The following is a 19,684-nucleotide window of genomic DNA, read 5'->3' on the forward strand; positions in this document are numbered from 1 at the left end:
TTGTAGTTGAAGCCTGTCTCAGCTTCTTGGGAGAACTTTTTTTTTAACTTAAAATGACACATTTTAATAGTTTAGGTTAGAGTGATGATCACAGATGATTACCTATGACTCATGAGTTAAAAGTAAACCTGTGAGGATTTACTTTCTTTTACTGTCCAAAGAAGCCTTAACCCTAAACCTAGATGTGTCACACTTTATCTGGTGGATGCTAAGAGACTCAAACTTTGCTGATTATGTTCTAAACACTCTTGATATAATTGGATAGCTCAGGAGTCTTTCATCATCCTCTCCCTCTTATGTCTCTGATAAAACTTTCCCAGAAATCATCATCTCTAAATGTAGACGGCCACAACTGGAGCCCATTAGCTGGCACAATTAAACCCCAAAAAGCACTGTGTCCCACCTTTACTTTTTAACACTTTATTACAAGTGTTTCACTGGTCAGGGAATACGCTGAGCCAAAACTCAACTGATCAGCACTTCTTCTGCTGCTAATTCAATCCCACACCAGCGTCTGCTGGATTGGCCCCCGCTGCACGCCTGTTATTTAAGCATTATCTGCTCCCCAGGTCGCCTCAGTTCAGACAGCTCAGCTCTGAATGGAGCTCAGGAGCTGGTGTCTTCCTCTGTGTGTCACACTGCATAAAATCTGGGTTAGCTGGAGCGCAGCACCCAGGGGAGGCTTTTCTCTCTCATCCTCGACATGTCTCCCTGCCAAACGGACACGGGGAGTGTTGGTAGTGGCGGGCGGGCGGGGAGGGGGAAGGCGGGTAGTCACAGCAGAGTAGTGCAGTATGTCAGGGCCTACGGCACATGAGAGCCCTGGCTGGTTTCACCCTTTTTTTCTTTTGCAATAGCATAGTGAGAAACATGCACGGTTATGAGTACAGATACCTCACTCACACACTCACACACATAGATAGTGTGGGTTAGGGTATGTAAGCTACACACATACACACACACACAAAGCTTCCGCATCACCAGCCTCTCAATCTGGCAACCGCAGACACCTCAGTGGCCAGAGGCTTAGTGGGTGGGTGGATGGGGGGACTCCAGTCACACACACACACACACACACACACACACACACTGTGATACACTTTCCCTGCACAGACACACAGACATGTCTCCTCTGCCCATGTTGTCTTGCGTTGCGCCGTCTCTCTCTTGGCAGATGTGGCCTTTGGATCAGACACTAACTAAATTCCTCTCCTCTCTTTTGTGGGCGCGGGGCGAGCCGAGCCGGAGCAGCTCGAGCACCTGTTGCAGCAGTAGCAGAGAGAGGAGGAGGAGGAGGAGGAGGAGGAGCGTGCTCAGCAGGCGAGGCGTAACTGAAATGCTTGTTTACATGATACCCGGTTATTGGTGTGGGAGCCACAGCTGACAGAGTGACACACAGCGTAGAGACAGAGCACTGAACTTGGAGACGTGGAGGCTTTACGAGATGTCACAACGGCCCGGCTGCCTGAGCTGTCGGCCGTGTGGTCGGGATGTCTTTCAGCTTCTGACACTTTTATTTAGCGCATATTTCCACATTTTTTCCCCTCCTGCATTCACTTACAGATCTGTTGGGACAACAGGAGGGCTAGAGAAGGTTGTGTCATGGTGGGATTCGGGGAGATTTAGGCGTGCTTGCCCTGCAACATTTCAGTTATCTTCATATAAAACTTCCTTAGGTTACAATGTGAGCAGGACTTTGTTCAACAGTGGATGACACAGCTCTGCATGTAAAAAATGAGTAGTAATACCTGTGTGTACCTACTATTTTACTTACTGTATATAATTTTATAGACATAACTTTAATTTTAGCTGAAGTGGATTTAAAACATACTTTTCTTCCTTTTTTAAGAGATAGCAAGGTGCTATTTGAATATCTCTGTGTGTGTCAATGTGTGTACATGTGGCTTATAGTGTAAACCACAATGTGTGTAAGACTAGAAAGGTGGTTCACTGAGGTAATAGTGAGCCTGGATTCACAATGCTTGCATTTCTTTATTTGCATGTGCTCAGCATGCAAACTGAATGGAGTGTAAAAGACCTTTTGACTTTGGTGTGGCCTGACCCCCCAAGGCCTCCTCAGGTAGCTTAAACTTCAGGTAATACTGGGCGGGTGGCCCTTTAACTGTGGGCTGGTTGAGCAGGTGACCCGTATGCCAAAGGCTGCTGCAGGTGCACAGTCTGAGTCTGCCCCCTGGCCATTTCCTCCACTCTTACCCTGCCTTCTCTCTGTACTATCCTTTCAAAATAAAGGCTGAAAATACAAAAAATAAATGTTACTACATATATAAAACCCTTCCACAGTGTGTCTTTGGTCCTGTCTTCCTCCCCTCACCCCCAAGTGGTCGCAGCAGATGGCTGCCCCTCCCTGAGCCTGGTTATGCCAGAGGCTTCTTCCTGTTAAAAGGGAGTTTTTCCTTCCCACTCTCACCAAGTGCTTACTCATGGGGGTAGTGTGATTGTTGAGGTTTTCTCTGTATTATTGTAGGGCCTTTACCTCATATAAAGATAAAGACCCTTTACCTTTATATTGTCTTTACCTTTATATAAGTCTACTGTTGTTGTGATTTAGCACTTTATAAATAAAATTTCACACTCTTCTCTCTAACGCTGACAAATGTTCAGACACTTTAGGTCCGACTACTTTTGCTGAAGTGAATTAAACAGCAAAGACTTGAGCAGCTTATTGGAACACAGGTGCTGAGATATTAAAGGGACCAAGGGTCTACTACTACTAGATATTGGCTCACTGGGAAACAAGAGATTGCGAGAAATGTGTAATTTGTTCATTATTTATTCAATATCTCTTTCAAATGAAATAGGAATCATGTATTTTATAACATAATGCGCCTTTTAAAAATATATTATGTAAATTCTTTTTTTTTAACACATATTTTAATCTTTAGTGAAGTCACAGTTTCTCCTGCCTGACCCTGATTTTCTATGTGAGGCTTGAATGCGAAAAACAAAAAACAAAAAAAGCAAATCAAAATTCCTTTTGTCAAAACAAAAGTGCCCCCGGGCAGCCACCGAGGGCTGGCCAGGGTCTAGGCATTCCCATGGCCTTACTGCCATCCAGTTGTCACAGCTCGGCGCTAACGAAAGCGCGACTTTACAGCGAGAGCTCGGAAAATCTCTCGTGGCCGTTTTAAACGCCGGTGCAAGAGACGGGGTGCGCACTTGGAGCCGTTTCTCGCGGTGCTTTCTAGAGGTGGAAACGCGGTTTTGCATACCCCGACCTGTTTCCATCCCCACCACAAGTAGTTAATTTTTTAAGCAATACAATCTGATGTAAGTCTGGGCATGGCTGCGGCAGATTTTCCCAACCCCCCTCTCTCACTCCCTCTCTCTCTCTCTGTCCCTCCCCAGCACTCATACACACGCACACGCTCACACACACACATATACAAGCGCGTGCCCAACCCTACTGCTGCTGCTCCAAAATAATTTCTTTTCTTTTTTTTTTTGAAGCACAACGGTGGGGGCTCCGGAGAATATAAGGTGGCCATATTTGATAGATTTGTGTCGGGGTCTGCAATGCAGAAAGCGAGAGTTGTTGCGTGTGATCTGGCAAGTGACAGTGACACCAGGCAAGTCTGTCGGATTCGTGACTGATCCGGACTTGAGGGGGTGGGAGGGTGGGGGGATAGAGAAAGAGAGAGCGAGAGAGAGGGAAAAAAGAGAGGAGGGGAGGTGGGGGGGGGGGGGGTCAGAGAGAAAAGAAACAAACAAGTAACAATGTAACTTACATGCAGTCACACACCCCTTTTTTTTTTTTTTTTTTTTGCTCCTTGTAACAATGTGTACGTTTTTGAGGAGGGAGGGGGCGCGCGGAGGGAGAAAGAGAGAAGGAGAGAGATAGAGAAAGGAGGAGGGGGGTGCGTTCTGAAATAATATAGTCAGCCATTTTTTATGTAAGGGGATTTTTTTTTTCTTATTGGGGGGGTTGTTAAAAAATAAATATAAGAGGGCGGCCATCTTTGTTGCTCTGCCTTGGTGTAAAATATTCCAAAACGCCCCCCACTTTTTCCTGAGCCGATTTGAATATTAAATAAATATCATATAATCGGACAAGAACGCGCTTTTTTCTCCCCCTTTCTTCTTCTTCTCCTTCTTCTTTCTCCCCCCCTTTTTTTTTTTTTTTTTTTTTGAAATACAAGGACGGATCCAATGACAGGGATATAATGTCCTCTCCTCTCCGGTCCTGTGAGGAAGACGAGGGCATGGTGGTTAATTCCGAGGGAGGAGATTTTGATGAAGAAGACGACGACGGGGACCTGGACGAGAACGCAAGCGACATAAACTCGCCGGCGGCGCCTCGGGAAACTGCAACACCAGCCGCGCCAGGTACAGTAAAAAACGGGAAACTGGCGGACAGGTCGGGAGCGCGCACACGAAATAAGAAATACACACACTCACGCGCGCTTTTTTGCTGCTTTTCTTAGAGGCACAAATATAAGATAGAAAAGCGCGTGATGGAAGTGTCCGAAACCCGCAGATCTTCTTTTTTTAACCCCCCCCCCTCCTCCAACACATCCCATCCAGGTCCACATCGGTACAGTAGAAAGCAGCGAGATCTCGAGTGCGCGCAGACAACAGCAACAACAAAAAAGAAAGAAAGAAAGCCTCCTTTAACACTTTTTCCTTCCTCTTAAAAAAAGGCAGCCGCACTCAGGCTGCTGTCCTGTTATGGCAGCTATACGTTGCTGTAGGTGCCATATTTGCAGCTGCGAGAGCGCGCTGTGCAAACACAAGTCCAGTTTGCAACAAAAACGCCACAAACTCACACACACAACCTACTGATGTGTTTCTGCTGTGTTTTGCACTTTGTCCTCACTCCACTTCCTCTTTGCGTCTAGCACATCCCCAGCAAAAGTTTAAACTGAACTTGGCACCGCTGTTGTGGCTTTGCCTCCCCCCCTCACTTCGTCGCAATCTCACTTCACAGCCGTGAAAAGTTGTTGAAAAGAAAAAAATAGTCCCTTGCTTTTTTTTTTATTGGTGGGGTTGTTGGACGTGCAGGACTTGCAAATTGTTTTTAAAAAGCAGAGGTCTGCGGGGGTAATGAGGTCGCCCTGAAGGACTGGCACACACGCTAACATGGACTCTCCTCTTGGCCGGAGGCTATGTATATATCTGATAGCAGTCTGGGGAGACGATGCAGTCATAGAGCCGGGCGAGTGTGTGAAATCGCGGCGAGAGGCACAAACTGCCTGGTTGTCGCTGTGATAGGTCAGGACAGGACAGCACTGCCCCGCACGCCGCTCGTTTTCTTGCAAAAGGTGCCTATACTGCGTTCAGCTCTGGAGGACCTGCTCGCTCGTTACCCGTATCAAACGTCTGTTATCGGGCATGTTTGGCGCCTCGGAGCTGGGTGTTAGTGTGTCTGTGTCTCATTCTGATTCTTAACCGCCCCCTTTCGCAGCAGCAGCAACATACAAATATCGATCGCGTCAGGCGATGATTGACTAAATGACATTCTGGAAGTTTCTGTGGCAGTGAACTTGCACGGGGGGGGCAGTGAAAGTGAAGGGTGCAGAGAGTGGAGGCTGGTTAACCACACTGCAACAGTGGAGATCAGATGCACGGCTGAAAGCTGCCGTCGTGGGCTGTACTGTGAGCTCTGGTTTGGATGTGACTGAAGCACAGAGTTAAAAGTCAGCTCGGAGCTCCGAGTGTTAGGACGGCAGCCTGCACAAATCATCCCACTGCGCTCTTCTTTTTCTTTTTTTTTTTACTTAATTAGCTCGAGGGCTCCGTGGACCTGCTGTCACGCAGTGCCAGACAGATAAATTAGTGTCGAGGCCTCCCGGCGGGAGGACCTTAACCCCATCGCGACCTTGTTTCCAGCAGCGGTCACAGCGGTGGTGGTCGGGGGGCCTGAGCGGGAGAGAAGTCGTTCCAGTTCACCGCTCCGGCGGCCTCTGAATCACCGAGCCCCGCGTGCGTGCCGCTGCCGCCCCCGGCGTGTGTTCGGCGGCTGAACGCTGCACACAGACGCGGGAAGTGGGGTTGGCTGGTGGACGGGGTGGGAGTGAGGAGGAGGTGGTGGTGGTGGTGAGGGGATGGCTGTTGCTGCTGGTGGTGGGGGGAGCGCGCACCAACAAAGGCAGGCAGACAATAAAAACCGACAAATCGCAGCCTGTGAAACGGGACGAGCGGCTGGCGGCGACCGAAGCCCATATTTTGGTTATGCTTCAACTATTTGCTGCTTTCTCCGTGAAGCCCGGGCTGCTATCTGCCCTCGTCTTCCTGTGTTTCTCTTGTCATTTCCAAACCAGGTCGGGCTGCAGGTTAAATTGCTTTCTCCCCCCGTGGCTGCGATGTTTCCCACGGAAAACTGGCCTGACATTTTCAGATCTTATGCCACATAGCATAAGATCAGCTGGTTTCAGTTGCTGCATAGTGGCTCAGACCCCTCTGAGCTATCTGAGGTTTTCAGACTATTTCTTCCCTGAAATAAAAGTTTTATAAATTTAAATCCTCCCTCAACTCCTCAGGATGTATCCATTGATTATCAGCAACAACCCCACCACCACCACCACTTCCTCCCCCAGGGCTCTTTTTTTTCTTTTTAACAAGGGTAATGATCACCCTTTGCATTGCCATAAACCAATTACATCCCCAGGCTGCAGCAACCGGCTGCCAAATCTACTTAGAGCCCTCTGACAAACTATCTAATTTAGCATGTGTCACAATTCAGACAAGGTCAGAGGTCAGCGATGCCACTGTGTGGCTATCGTGCAGCTTTTGTTGTGTGCAATTATGTTCAGCGGGGATTAGCGGGCTTGTCGGGGAGCGTTTTGAGAAGATTAATGTTCAGCTGATTCTGATAGCTGTCTTTTCTTCCACGCTTTCTTAACCCTCTCTCTCTCTCTTCCTCCTCAGAGGAAGAGGCAGAGCTATCAGACAGAGAGGTCCCGCTGAGGAAGAAAGGCCGGCCGAAGAAGAAGAAGGACACAAAAAAGAAGGACAAGGAAGGGAAACCTGTCAAAGCAAAAAAACGCAAGAAGATCGTGAGTTTCCTCGGCCTGTGGATTTTGGAAGTTTGACGACCACATTACAGCGTCTTAACTGCTCTTCTTCCTTTTTTGTTTTTCATCTCTCGCTGCATGCACAGGACAGTGATGTAGAGAGAGACTCGGATAGAGAAAGAGACTACGGCGAGAACTCGGACAGCATTGCCAGCGACTATGGATCTGGTGAGAAAAAGAAAAAGAAGAAACATAAAGAAAGGAAAGAGAAGAAAACCAAGAAAAAGAAAAAAGACGACGGGGATCGAGACAGCAGTCAGGAGGAAACAACGAAGGTAAAGACGTTTTCGCTTGACTCCCAAAAACCCCAACAGTGATCACTGACGAGTCCACCCTTGTTCACGGTCTGATGCTCTGCTTTCTTCTCAGCAACCGTTAGAACAGAAGACCTCGGCCCAGCTGGCGAGGGAGTGGGGCCTGGAGGATGTCGATCACATCTTCACAGAGGAGGACTACAGGGAGCTCACCAACTACAAAGCGTTCAGCCAGTTCATGAGGTACGGCCTTCTCTCTGTTCTCACGTGGGTGGGTGACATCAAGACAGCTAAACCTTCCCCAATAGGCTTCACAGATTAGGTTTGCTGGATGGTTAAATAGGTTCAGACCCCTCACTTCTGATGAGCTGTCGTGAGGTGGAAAAAAGGTGCTCGACATTAGAATTTCTCTCGCTTTTAAGGGTAAAAGACAAGTAAGAGTGCTGACGTCCTGTGGGAACGTTTTTCTGGAAATGTTGTGTCATTATGCCTGTATTCAAAAGACATTAGTTCCCCATGCTCGCTGTGAATTTGCACTGCAGGGATGCAGTTTGGAAATCTTTTGATTCTAACTTCTGTTTGAGTTGCAGAGTTGAGTCAGATCCCCGTTAGCTGATCTGATGGGAGTGGAAGTGCTGCTGCTAACTATGTGGATGTTAACAGAGTGCTTATGGCTTGTTGTTTTTATTCCTTACTCCCCCACAGTGTCTACATCTACTGGTAAGCTTACTGTAACTGCTCAGCTCATGTGACGAGGCTGGTTAGGAGAGTGAGGATTCCTCGGCTTGGCTGGCTAACTTTTAGAGAGTTCAGGTGCTTGAGGGTCTTGATCCCGAGCAGCTGTGGTGATACGGATGCCCACCTGGTCTGTTGTGGTGATGACTGAGCTGAGCCTCTAGGCAAAGTTCTTACCTGGCGTCTAGCTGACAGACAGAAAGGAGCTTTCTGTGAACTATTTCTAAACTCGAGGAGAAGCTTGTTCATCTTGGAGATGCTCTGAGTTAAGGTGCCTCATGGCTTTCGTGGTGAGGCGTATTTTGGGCTTGTTGACCGCAGGCCTGATCCAAGATGTCTTGAAGAGATTGTATCTTATGACTGAAATGCTTCATTATTGTCCCTAATCTGTAGGTGGTGGCAAGAGACAGAGAGAGGGGAGATCTAGTCAACTCTGTTTAGACTTTTGCCCCCTGGGACAAGGACCCAGATAAGCAGTAGAACGGATGGTTTAATACAATAGAAACATCAATAAACCTCCATATATGGTTGATTCTACAACACAAGTGCAAATGAAGCAGTTTCATTGAAAGGAATTGAACCTATTAATACCAAACGAACCTTAATAATAATAATAATGTCAAAACGATTTGATACTTTTTGGTGACACTGCTTCCTCCTTAATGAAGGCGAGCTCCTTCTACTGCGTCTGTTAGCACAGATGCCAGTAGCCTGGGCTGACTACTATTACTTGTTTCTGTCCCCCTGTGGCAGCTGTGTCTTTATCATCCCAGCTTTGTATAAATGAGACAGCAGCCCCCGTGTTACATGTAACACTGTGTCAGCCTCGGTCTCTGGGGCTGACTCATACCTGCTTTGACTCTGATAAGTGATGTGTAATGCCCAGCGCCTGTTTATGTTGGAGAGCTGTTCAGCCAAATTGTCTGCAGCTGGTAGGAAAGCTAATTGACAAATGAACCTGGTGATTGGCGCCCTTGATGGAGGTGAAAGTTTATTAATTTTGGTTATGTGGTTTCACTCTCACAACGTTCTCTCTTAGGCCGATGATCGCCAAGAAGAACCCTAAGATCCCCATGTCAAAGATGATGACCATCCTGGGGGTCAAGTGGAGGGAGTTTAGCTCTAACAACCCCTTCAAGGGCAACGCTGCTGCTGTGGCGGCGGCGGCTGCTGCTGCTGCCATCGCTGTTGCCGAGCAGGTCTCTGCAGCGACCGCCTCACCTGAACCGCCAGCTCAGCCTCCACCTGTTAGAAAAGCCAAGACAAAAGAGGGCAAAGGTCTGTAGTCTTCCCATTCCTGTACTAGGACCAGGACAATGAGATGTTTTAGAGGCACATGATGAACACAGCAGATGTTGACCGATGTTAGTTTTACAGAACTGCGCAAAAATGTTGAGCCACCCCTCATTTCTTTAGATTTTGTTTCCAAGGAGCCAGACTTTTATGTAATTGTTTTTAAGTGATCTAGAGCAATAGTTGTCCAGACTTTCTGAAAGTATTTCAAAATCTTTCTTTGGAAACTCATTTTTACTTCAATCCTAGTTCCTGATCACTTTCAGAGAAATGGTTTTATTTGTTTGTTTAAACACTGAGCTGTGGATCATCAAGCTTAAAAAAGACACCTAACTCGAGTGACACCTAACCAGTGTCGTGTCTACACATAACAGACAAAGAACCAATTTTAAATTTTATCTTTAGGCACTTTTTTTTTTACAAGCATCTTGTCACAAAAAAATTATTTGTCCCCATATCTTTATTTGAATCTACAATAAAGATCACACAGTTGCACAGACATAAAATAGTATTTTTTTCACCAATGAGGAGATTGATAAAGAGGTATTAGCTGAAAACTTAACATATCTCAGCATGGTGTGGAGTCTGTCTTCCATTTGCCCATGAAACTGTACAAATGGATGCCAGAAGGAGAGGTGTCAGGCCAAAATCTACAGCAGATGGACAGTATCTGAAAGTCGGGTCCTTAAGAAACAGGTAAAACAGTCTGGCAAAGACCTGACACAAAGATCTGAGTAACAAATGGTGTCAGTGTCAGCTGTCTGTCAAGAAGCCATTTTTAAGGAAGGGAAGCAGGGAGAAAAGACTGGGGTATGTCAAATTACACAAGAACTGGACTGAAAGTCAGTGAAACAGGTCTAATGGAGTGAGGAATCCAAATTTGAAAATATTGAGTCAAATCATCGTTGATATACAGAGAGGAGGTCAGGAGAGAGGTATACCAGTGAGTGTCTACAGCCATCTTTAAAAACACGGTAGAGGCACTGTCATGGTTTAAAGCTGCATTTCACCCAGTGGTGTCGGAGATCTTGTCAAAATGAGAGGAATTATGAACGTAGATGAACCATTAGATCATGCAATACCTGCAAAGCATCTGATTGGCAGCAGCTTCGTTTTTCAGCATGACAATGATCCAAAGAAGCTGCCAATGCTGTAAAAACATACCTGGATAGAAAAACACACAGTGGAACTCTATCAGCCATGGATTGGCCTCCTCAGAGCTCGGACCTCAACATTATTGAAGCAGTGTTGGATCATTTTGACAGAGAACAGAACAAAAGGCAGAAACATCCAAAGAAGTTTGAATGTCCTTCAAGAAGCCTGGAGCACTATTCCTGACGACTACTTAAAGAAATTACAGGAAAGCTGACTAAGAGAGTTTAAGAATAAAGGTGGTCAAACCAAATATTGACTTTCAAACTGAATAGAAATATATTTCCATGTATGTTCGCATGTTTTAACTAACTGCTGCACCTGTTTCCCATTTTCCTAGCAAAATCTAAGGGTATGAGGGGTGGCTCGAGACTTTTGCACATGTACTGTACATGCTAATGGAGAGCAGTAAACTAATGCCAACATCTCATTTACCTCTATCCCTTTTCTGATACAGCTCACTGATACAGCTTCTTTGTTATGCTATCTATCCAGGTCCGGGTTACAAGAAGCGCAGTAAAAGTCCTCGAGTTCCAGACAAGAAAAAGGCTTCAGCTGTAGCCAAAGCTAAAAAGATGGCACCCATCCGTATTAAATTATCACCTATCAGTGCCAAGAGGAAGAAGAGCTGCTCGGTGAGTCTGAAGTTTAGAGTATTCGTGAAACACTGAATCAGTGGAAGTTAAAAACAGAGTCGCTCCCTTTTGTTTTCCTCTGTTTCTTGTTACCTGTCTTTCCTCCCTTCACTCACTGCCCCCGTGCTTTCTTGTGCTCTGCTAGAGCGAGGATATGGATGAGGACGAGTCTGAGCAGGAGGACTCCAGCGTTCACAGCTCCTCGGTTCGCTCTGACAGCTCTGGCCGAGTGAAGAAGAACAAGCGCGGACGGCCTGCCAAGAAGAAGAAGAAAAGTAAGCGCGGCCTGCTTGTTATACGTACAGCACATAATTATAAATGATGTACAGCCTCCCTGTCCACATCCATCTTACAGCTCCACTGTTAAGTTTACTTTGGCTTATTGGAATCCAAAGGAATAATGCAGCTCAACTCTTCTGGTTCAGACAATAATCTTCTCTCTTTGCTGATAAAAGTGTATTTAAAAGGATGAACCTGAGCTGGGAAACAGTATTAACAGCAGTGGAGCGATCACTGAACTGTGTGAGGGATGAGATAAGCAGAGGATGAATGTGCTTCCATCTGCAGATGAATACAGTTACAGTCTGTATACTCTTGGAGTATATTTTTAGCAGCTATTTAACAAAACATTCATACTACTGGAGCTTGGTTAAAATGGAGACAGCGTGCAGATTTTCACCTTTTATTCAAAGGAGTTGAACAAAAATACTGCACAAAGTGAATAATTAGACTTTTTGTAGTCTCCTATTTATAACACAAAACTGAAGATGCATAAACATAAAACATTAAAAAAAATCAAATGTTGATTTTCAGTAGTCTGGAGTGCATGGACATCCCCAAACAATAGCTTCCTCCTTCCTCCCGGCTTAATGCAGCTGTCTTTAGTTACTTGTTAATGTGTCTCTCTGCCTTCAGTTGCGTGTTCAGGATGAGAAATGCGTGCTCGATCGGGTTGCGATCAGGTGATTGGCTCTGCCATTCCAGATGATTCCACTTGTTAACCTTCAATAAGCTCTGTTCACTTCAGAATTAATGTGGCTGCTTCTGTTTTCTGTCCCATCATCAATAAACAATAGTGCCCAGTGTCACTGGAAGCCGCGGGTAACCATTCATCACACTGCCTTTACCGCGTTTCACAGATTATGTTGATTATGAGCAGAAGGAGCAGCTTTCATAATTCTTTCTTCTGTTATTCTGGGGCAGATTAGTGTGTCCAAAAATGCTGTTCCTGAGCTGCTCGAAAGGGTTTTTTAGACATAATTTGGTCAAATCTAACCTGAGCCTTTGCATATTCTGGAATAGCTTATGTTTTATTGTTTGTTTGTTTGTTTGTTTTTCATTAAATCTGTTCTCAAGTTAAGATATGCTTACTTCCTGATATGTTTTCTCAGTTGGATGTTGTGAACAGACATTTCTTTACCATAGAAAGGATCCTATGATCATCCACAACTGGTGTCTTTCCTGGACGTCCAGGTCTCCTTATGTAGCAGAGCTCATAAGCTCATATTTAGCAGTATTTTACAGTTTACAGTATTAATCCCTCCCATTTAGTAGTTTCTTAAATTGCCAAAATTGACTCTAATCTTGAAGTTGAACTTGTTTCACTTGCGCTGTTCACATGCATCAGCAGCTTACAAATGCAACTATTGGAATAAAGAAAGACCTTTTACATTTTTAAGTAATGAAGAAATAACATAAAAATATAACACATGCCTTTTTCATAGACAGGTGTGTTTTGTGTGTGTGAATTAAACTGAGGCCATGGAAAGAAGGCAGTGTGTATAAAAATGACTTCAGTTTCTCAGTGATGAATGTACTATTTTGTTCAACTCCCCAAATGCAAACTGAGACTCTGCACTTAATTCAAACTCATTACATGTGTATATAATGTGAATGTGTTTTGATATAAAGATAAAATAGCAAAAGTTGCATCCATAGGCTAAATCTGACTGTTGTCACGTCTGATAGCGTGATTTCATTTTGCCAAGAAGGCCAAAACTTGATCATTTGCAAACCTTCTGCGTTACAAGCGTGCAGATGTGCTGCAAATCCGAGCAGCTTCAAGTGTTTCAGTTGTGTTTTTCAGTTTTTCTTTTAGTTCTGAAAAAGTTCAAACATGCAGCACGTACCTAAAACCCCATGTTCTTGAAAACGTCACGTACATCGCTCACGTTTGACTGCACTTGTTTTAAGTTACACATGAAACTGCATGGTTATAGCTGGAAATGAAAAATAAGCAGTTCAGTTATTTGGGGTGAAAAACACAGAAATGACCTTTTGTGACCTTTTGTCGGTGCTTGTGAACTCGCCCTGTGCTTACTATCTCCCTTCCCAGGTGAAGAGGAAGGGGATGGCTACGAGACCGATCACCAGGACTACTGTGAGGTGTGTCAGCAGGGCGGAGAGATCATCCTGTGCGACACCTGTCCTCGAGCGTACCACCTCGTCTGCCTTGAGCCTGAGCTGGACAAGGCCCCCGAGGGCAAGTGGAGCTGTCCCCATTGTGTAAGTACAACTGCGCAGGAGCACATCTGCTCCTGTTTTTTATTTTCCTGTCTCCTTTGCGTCGTTTTTATTCCACAACTTATCTCCGAGCTGTGTGGCTACCTGAGCAGCAAAACACCTGTTATTGTTAGTTAAAGCTTGTTTTCATTTGCTTGGAGGATCAGATGAGTAGAAACCCTTTAAGCTTATCAGAAATCTGAGCGGGGAAGTGGCTACGTGCAGACATCCTGCGTCAACAAAAAACTGTCGCCAAATGTGGGTGTAATCTATTCAGCAATGGCACAAATATTGCTCGGTGCTAATTTCTAGATGCTGTGAAGTCTTGGTATCAGATCTCTGAGATTAGTCAGTTAAGGTGCTGTGAAACAGCTCACTAAATTGCTGATTTAAATCCACTGTGTAGAATTTTATGTGATTGTTTCGACTGGTTTAGCTTTTTAGTTTCTTTATGAGTCACTTGTTTTTATCTGTAGGGATGACCTGGTATTGATATCGAAAGTGTGAACAAAGTGAGCGATACTTATCTTTAAATGTCATTTAGCTAACTGACTGGAGGAGTGGAGAAAAAGAGGGAAAGGGCATGCACTGGTGACAAACAGGAAGCTGAAAAGAAGCTTTTTACCTGCTGTTTATTCAGCGCAAGTCTCAGGTTTATCTGAGTCAGGTATCCCTGAATATCAAGAAGTGGTAGACTGGCATCGAATTTGAAGGAGAGCTGTATCAAAGCAGTATAACTGTCACACTCAAGGTGTTTGTTGATGTGCTAGTGAGATACTTACACTTTGAAAGGGTTGGGGATTTTTTCTGGTCCTTTTTTTTGGAAAGTTTCGACTCCCCTGAGTAGGTGCTATAGCACAGTCAAAATTTCCACTTCATTAATCGTGAACATTTCAACAATCAAAACAAATGCCATGTTGTAAATATGTATGCATTATTCAAAAAGCAATGATTTGTAATGCGGTGTAACCATTCTGCAGTTTGAAAGTCACTGGTTCTTGCAAATAAACAATTTCATATTCTCATTTTATTCTGCACAGCAAGGCGAAAAGCTGCTTGCTTTCCTCTGGAGTGTTAGCTCCCTATATGTCACAAGGCTACATTTACAAATTGGCCAATGACGGTTTTAATATCGTACAGTAGTTGCCAAAGCTGTGTTTTATATAAGATTGGGTCTGTAGTGACTGAGATAGCAGACATTTACTTTAACAGTCAGTGTTGCACAGGGATAGTAGACCCCAAATATGGGTTACATACTGTAGCTGTTACATAAATCAGGTATTTCTTTTTTTAACCTTTATTCACCCAGAATAGGCTCACTTGGAGCAGTGATCTATTTTTCACAAACTCCATCCTTCACAGTCACGGAGGCCTACTTAAAACAGCACCTGAGCAGCTCCAGCAAAGGTCCTTCTCCCTCTTATCTCATGTCTCACGATTACATTCCCACTTAAGGCTAGAAGAGTCAATGGGAGCCAGGACTCTCAGTGCAATGAACAGCTGGCAACATTAGCAGCTTAAATTTTTTCTTTAATCTCTACTGTGAGTCATTAATATGTAACCACAAAATTCTCAATGTGGTTGTTAAAAGCTTCATGTGTTCAGGATGTTCCTCAGTTTAACAGTTTTGTTTTCTCTCGCTTTCTTTCAGGAAAAAGAGGGAATCCAGTGGGAAGCAAAAGACGAAGACTTTGAGGATTTTGAGGAGGACAGCGAGGACAGAGTGATATCAGAGGTCGGCGTGAGGGTCGCCACTGGGGCGGAGGAGGAAGATGACGACCACATGGAGTTCTGTCGGGTGTGTAAAGACGGAGGTGAGCTGTTGTGCTGCGACACCTGTACGTCTTCCTACCACATCCACTGTCTGAACCCGCCGCTGCCGGAGATTCCCAACGGAGAGTGGCTGTGTCCACGATGCACGGTCAGATGATGCTTTTGTCACAGTTTTTTTTAATCTATACCTCACAGATTTCCATGTTCTCGCTTAAATAAACTAATGTGATTTTAAAAATGTGTTTTTGCTCCAGTGTCCGCAAATCAAGGGACGTGTACAAAGGATCCTCCACTGGCGATGGGGTGAGCCTCCACCTCCCATTCCCGTTCCACCTGCTCCTGATGCTCCACCCGACGCCCCACCACCACCACCGATGAAAGGCAGGGCAGAGAGGGAGTTCTTTGTAAAGCTGACTGGACAGTCCTACTGGCACTGTACCTGGATCACTGAGCTGCAGGTGAGTCTGAAGGTCACAACCATAAATAATGGCAAGTCTGTTTTCTAGGGATTCTCCCTCTTCGGTACAAATATTTCTTCTTCTGTTTTTTTTAGCCAAACACATGTGTCAGAGTAATGGACCAGACAGCACACATCTGTCTTTTTAATCAAGCTCCTGCAGCCCAATTTACATCCCTTTGACAAATGGGATGTAAAGCAAAAATATAAATAAAGTAATTAAATTAAATTCACAGTATTGCTCCCTATCAAATAACTGATATTTCTTATACACACACTGGCCATCAGGTATACCAGTACAAAAATATCTAAAAAGTCAAACAAATGGCAGCAACTCTATGCCTTTAGATACGAAGACACGATCGAAACCTGCTGAAGACGACACCAGGCGTCACTCCTGTCAGCTAAGAACATAAAACTGAGGCCTCGGTTTACACAGACTCACCAAAACTGAACAGTAGAAGGTTGAAAAAATGTTGCATGGCCTGACGAGGTCTTGATTTCTGCTGTGACATTCAGATGTTACAGTCAGAATTTGTTCAGCTGGCAAATCTGCGGCAGCTGTGTGATGCTATCATGTCAACATGGACCAAAATCTCTGAGGAATGTTTCCAACACCTTGTTGAATCTGCGCCGTGAAGAGTTAAAGCAATCCTGAAGGCTAAACTGGGTCCAGCCCAGCACTGGCAAGGTGTAACTAATGAAGTAGCCAGCTCAGGTAGTCAGCCTGGTTTGTTGTTGTTATATTTAAACTTACAGAGTTTGAGTTTTACTTGTTAAATGTTCTTCAGAAGTTAAAATGCAGTTGTGTTTTGACTCTAGCCTGGCTCATTAGATAATAACCAAAAAAATAACTTTTGCTTGCCCACCCTGCAGGAGAAGTATGAAAGAGAAAGCCCACACCAGACTCTATTAAACGGCCCTTTTAGGACCTTTTTTCCTTTTAGGCTGACCAACAAAATCCATGTTTGGATTGCTGTTACACTGGAACTATGTAGACACTATATCATGTGTAACTGTTGCTTAATCATCTCTGTGGCTGCAGCTGCTTCTCGCACACTCTTCCCACAACAAGGGACCTACTTCACACACAGGCGTCTTAAAGGGGACAGAATGGGCGCTATCAGGCGTTATCACTCACCCTCAGATTTGAGCTTCCCTCATCAGTGAACCATGAGTGCAGCACATGCGACTATCTGTATAAGCAAATGCTCGACTCCAAGAATCTTAAACTGATCCTTGGAAGCTTTATTCACAGGGCGGTCCTACTGTTTACACATATTTTTTTAGATTATTATTACTTTAAATTTCCATTCTACTTTAAAAACTGCACTCAGCATGTCATTTGCAGTGTTTACTCAGCATTTTTGTATTCACCAGATTTATGGAAAATACACAAAACAGAAAAAAATGCTTTCTACATTTTTTAGATTGTTCTCCCGTGTTGAGTCTCTAATGCTTCAGATTTAAAAGATCTAGCAATGGAAATCAAACTGTGGTTGAAATATAAACAACTGCTCTCCATATTTAGAATACAATTTATGACAAGGGTCACATTTTTCCAAGCCTAAACAATGAAAAAAAAAGTTTTGGAGACCACAAATCTAGGACGTCCTCACCTGAAAAATGATCATCTGACCAACTAATGTCTTTGTCTCATCAGCTGGAGATCTTCCACTCGGTCATGTATAGAAACTACCAGAGGAAGACGGACATGGATGAGCCTCCCAGCTTGGATTACGGCTCGGGGGGAGAGGATGAGAACGGAGTAGGAAAGAGCGAGAAGAGGAGGGCCAAAGACCCCCAGTATGCCATCATGGAGGACAAATACTACAAATATGGCATCAAGCCCGAGTGGATGATGATTCACCGGATCATCAATCACAGGTAAAGAGCCGTGCACACAAGCATGCAGAGGTCAGGTTTGTGAAGGACCACTAACTGTGATGTATGTGTCTCCCTGCTAGTGTGGATAAGAAGGGGATATACCACTACCTGGTCAAGTGGCGAGACCTCGCCTACGACCAGTGTACATGGGAGAGAGACGACATGGATATCCCCGACTTTGCAATTTACAAGGCCAGCTACTGGAAACACAGGTATTTGTTTTTAATGCGGTATTTCTCATTTATTAACCTCCTAGAACCTGGCATCCATATATGTGGACATCACATTTTGGGTTGTCTAGACCACAATACTAAATTTTGCTATACAAGGGCCTGATATCCACTTACGAGGACATTACACTGCCACCTGAAATGTTTCGTGTTTCATGCTCTGAAATCTTTTACTTTTTTGACTTTGTCACAGGCATACGTCTTCCTGCAACTCTTAGCAGCACTTCAAATGAACCATATTGCTCAAAGGGGCACAACTGTTGTTTCTCATTTTGTTTTTGTACTCAGGAAAAATGCTGCTGTGTTCAGACACCAAATAAAGAGTTTTGCACATCATTACTCAGTTGTGACTTTATAATGTTCTATCGAAATTTAAAGCAAATGTCCTCACATGTGGATATAATTTTTCTGAGAAACTACATCAGGTAAAAAGATCATTCTTTGTTTTTACATTCATCAGGTCTCAATCAGCCCAAATAGCAAAGAGAAATTAAAATTTCATGCAATGAAAAAGTTCGGGTCTTAGGAGATTAAAGCAAGTCCGCTGGTGTTTTTTAGCTGCTTCACAGAGACCTGCCCTACGTATACGTGCAGTCTCATCTCCCTTTGATGAATCGGATCTCTGCTAGAGTGAACAGCTTAGTGTCAGCGACGTGGCAATAATTCTGCTGCTGTTTAACAGGGACGCCATAATGAAGGAGGACCCAGACAAACCCAGGAAGATAAGGAACAAGAACTCAGATGAGGGTGAAGATGAGTCTCCAGGCTCACCACTCACTGATGTGAGTAAACTGTGGCTTTGCCCTCAGTATTGTAAAGTCTGCAGCTGCTGTCTGCTGTTAGTCAGTCACTCTTTTTTGTTTTAAAGTTATTAAATGTTTCTTATAAGAACTATCACATACTGTAATTCAGATTTACATTTTTTATATGCTATACTGTAAGGATTTCGAATAATACTATTTAAAGCATCAGTATTCCCTTTATTTTCGTGTTAAATTGTACACATTTAAGGATTTTCATTGTATAAAAGCACACCACTGGTGAATTGACTTTGATCATTTTTTACTAATAGTTTTACTAAAGCTGTCCGATGCACCATGGAAAAAAATCAGCCAGAAACTCCGACCGAGAATCCCGACAGCCAAGAATAACCACACTTTCCAATATTTCTCATTTTGCATATCTAAGCCTCTCTCTTGGTAATATTGCTCAAAACTGTCTTTGAAAATGTAGATTTTTGAACAGTTTCTGATTCATAATCTCATAATTGGTAAGCGTGGAGAGGTTTGTAAATCTGATAACTCAGTAGGTTATATAGGAGTTTAAAATCTGTACCATAAGTTCATCTGCTAAAAATCTCGGACGAGTTCAAATCCCAGTGATTGCCTGGGATTTTTCAAATTTATACCACAGTCACAGGAAACACTAGGAGGAGGCTGAGTGGTAGCATTTTTATCATGTACAATTGTGTGTGCATTAAACCACAATAAGTCAAAATACAAACAAACAGACACAATTTGACCTTTCAGTCAAAAAACGTTACAGAAAATAAACAAAGACTGATGAATGAAATTAGTTTTTTCTTGGTAATCCAGATGTTTTCAGGAAATGTAAAAGAATTTCCATCCATCCATTCGCTTCCGCTTATCCTTTATCAGGGTCACAGGGGGCTGGAGCCTATCCCAGCTGTCTTAGGGCGAGAGGCGGGGTACACGCTGGACAGGTCGCCAGTCTG

At 44.1% G+C, this 19,684-nt stretch overlaps 1 protein-coding gene across 4 annotated transcripts in view; it reads left to right on the forward strand.

The window, feature by feature from the left end:
• The first annotated feature begins 3,397 nt into the window (after positions 1-3,397).
• The window catches only part of chd3 (chromodomain helicase DNA binding protein 3), a 57,200-nt gene continuing 40,913 nt past the window's right edge, over positions 3,398-19,684 (forward strand). For 3 of the 4 annotated variants that reach the window (XM_063469916.1, XM_063469917.1, XM_063469918.1), the window contains exons 1-14: positions 3,398-3,587; positions 4,158-4,344; positions 6,886-7,013; positions 7,118-7,306; positions 7,401-7,528; positions 9,060-9,298; positions 10,961-11,100; positions 11,246-11,375; positions 13,436-13,605; positions 15,254-15,523; positions 15,630-15,833; positions 17,496-17,719; positions 17,800-17,931; positions 18,632-18,731. In XM_063469916.1, coding sequence (XP_063325986.1) covers positions 4,182-4,344; positions 6,886-7,013; positions 7,118-7,306; positions 7,401-7,528; positions 9,060-9,298; positions 10,961-11,100; positions 11,246-11,375; positions 13,436-13,605; positions 15,254-15,523; positions 15,630-15,833; positions 17,496-17,719; positions 17,800-17,931; positions 18,632-18,731 — 2,217 coding nt within the window. In that variant the 5' untranslated portion in view covers positions 3,398-3,587; positions 4,158-4,181. The remainder of the gene's footprint in view (positions 3,588-4,157; positions 4,345-6,885; positions 7,014-7,117; positions 7,307-7,400; positions 7,529-9,059; positions 9,299-10,960; positions 11,101-11,245; positions 11,376-13,435; positions 13,606-15,253; positions 15,524-15,629; positions 15,834-17,495; positions 17,720-17,799; positions 17,932-18,631; positions 18,732-19,684) is intronic. The other variant, XM_063469919.1, reaches the window with a different exon arrangement.

Source organism: Pelmatolapia mariae, linkage group LG3_W (genome assembly GCF_036321145.2).
Source record: "Pelmatolapia mariae isolate MD_Pm_ZW linkage group LG3_W, Pm_UMD_F_2, whole genome shotgun sequence".
In the NCBI taxonomy this organism is placed as follows: domain Eukaryota; kingdom Metazoa; phylum Chordata; class Actinopteri; order Cichliformes; family Cichlidae; genus Pelmatolapia; species Pelmatolapia mariae.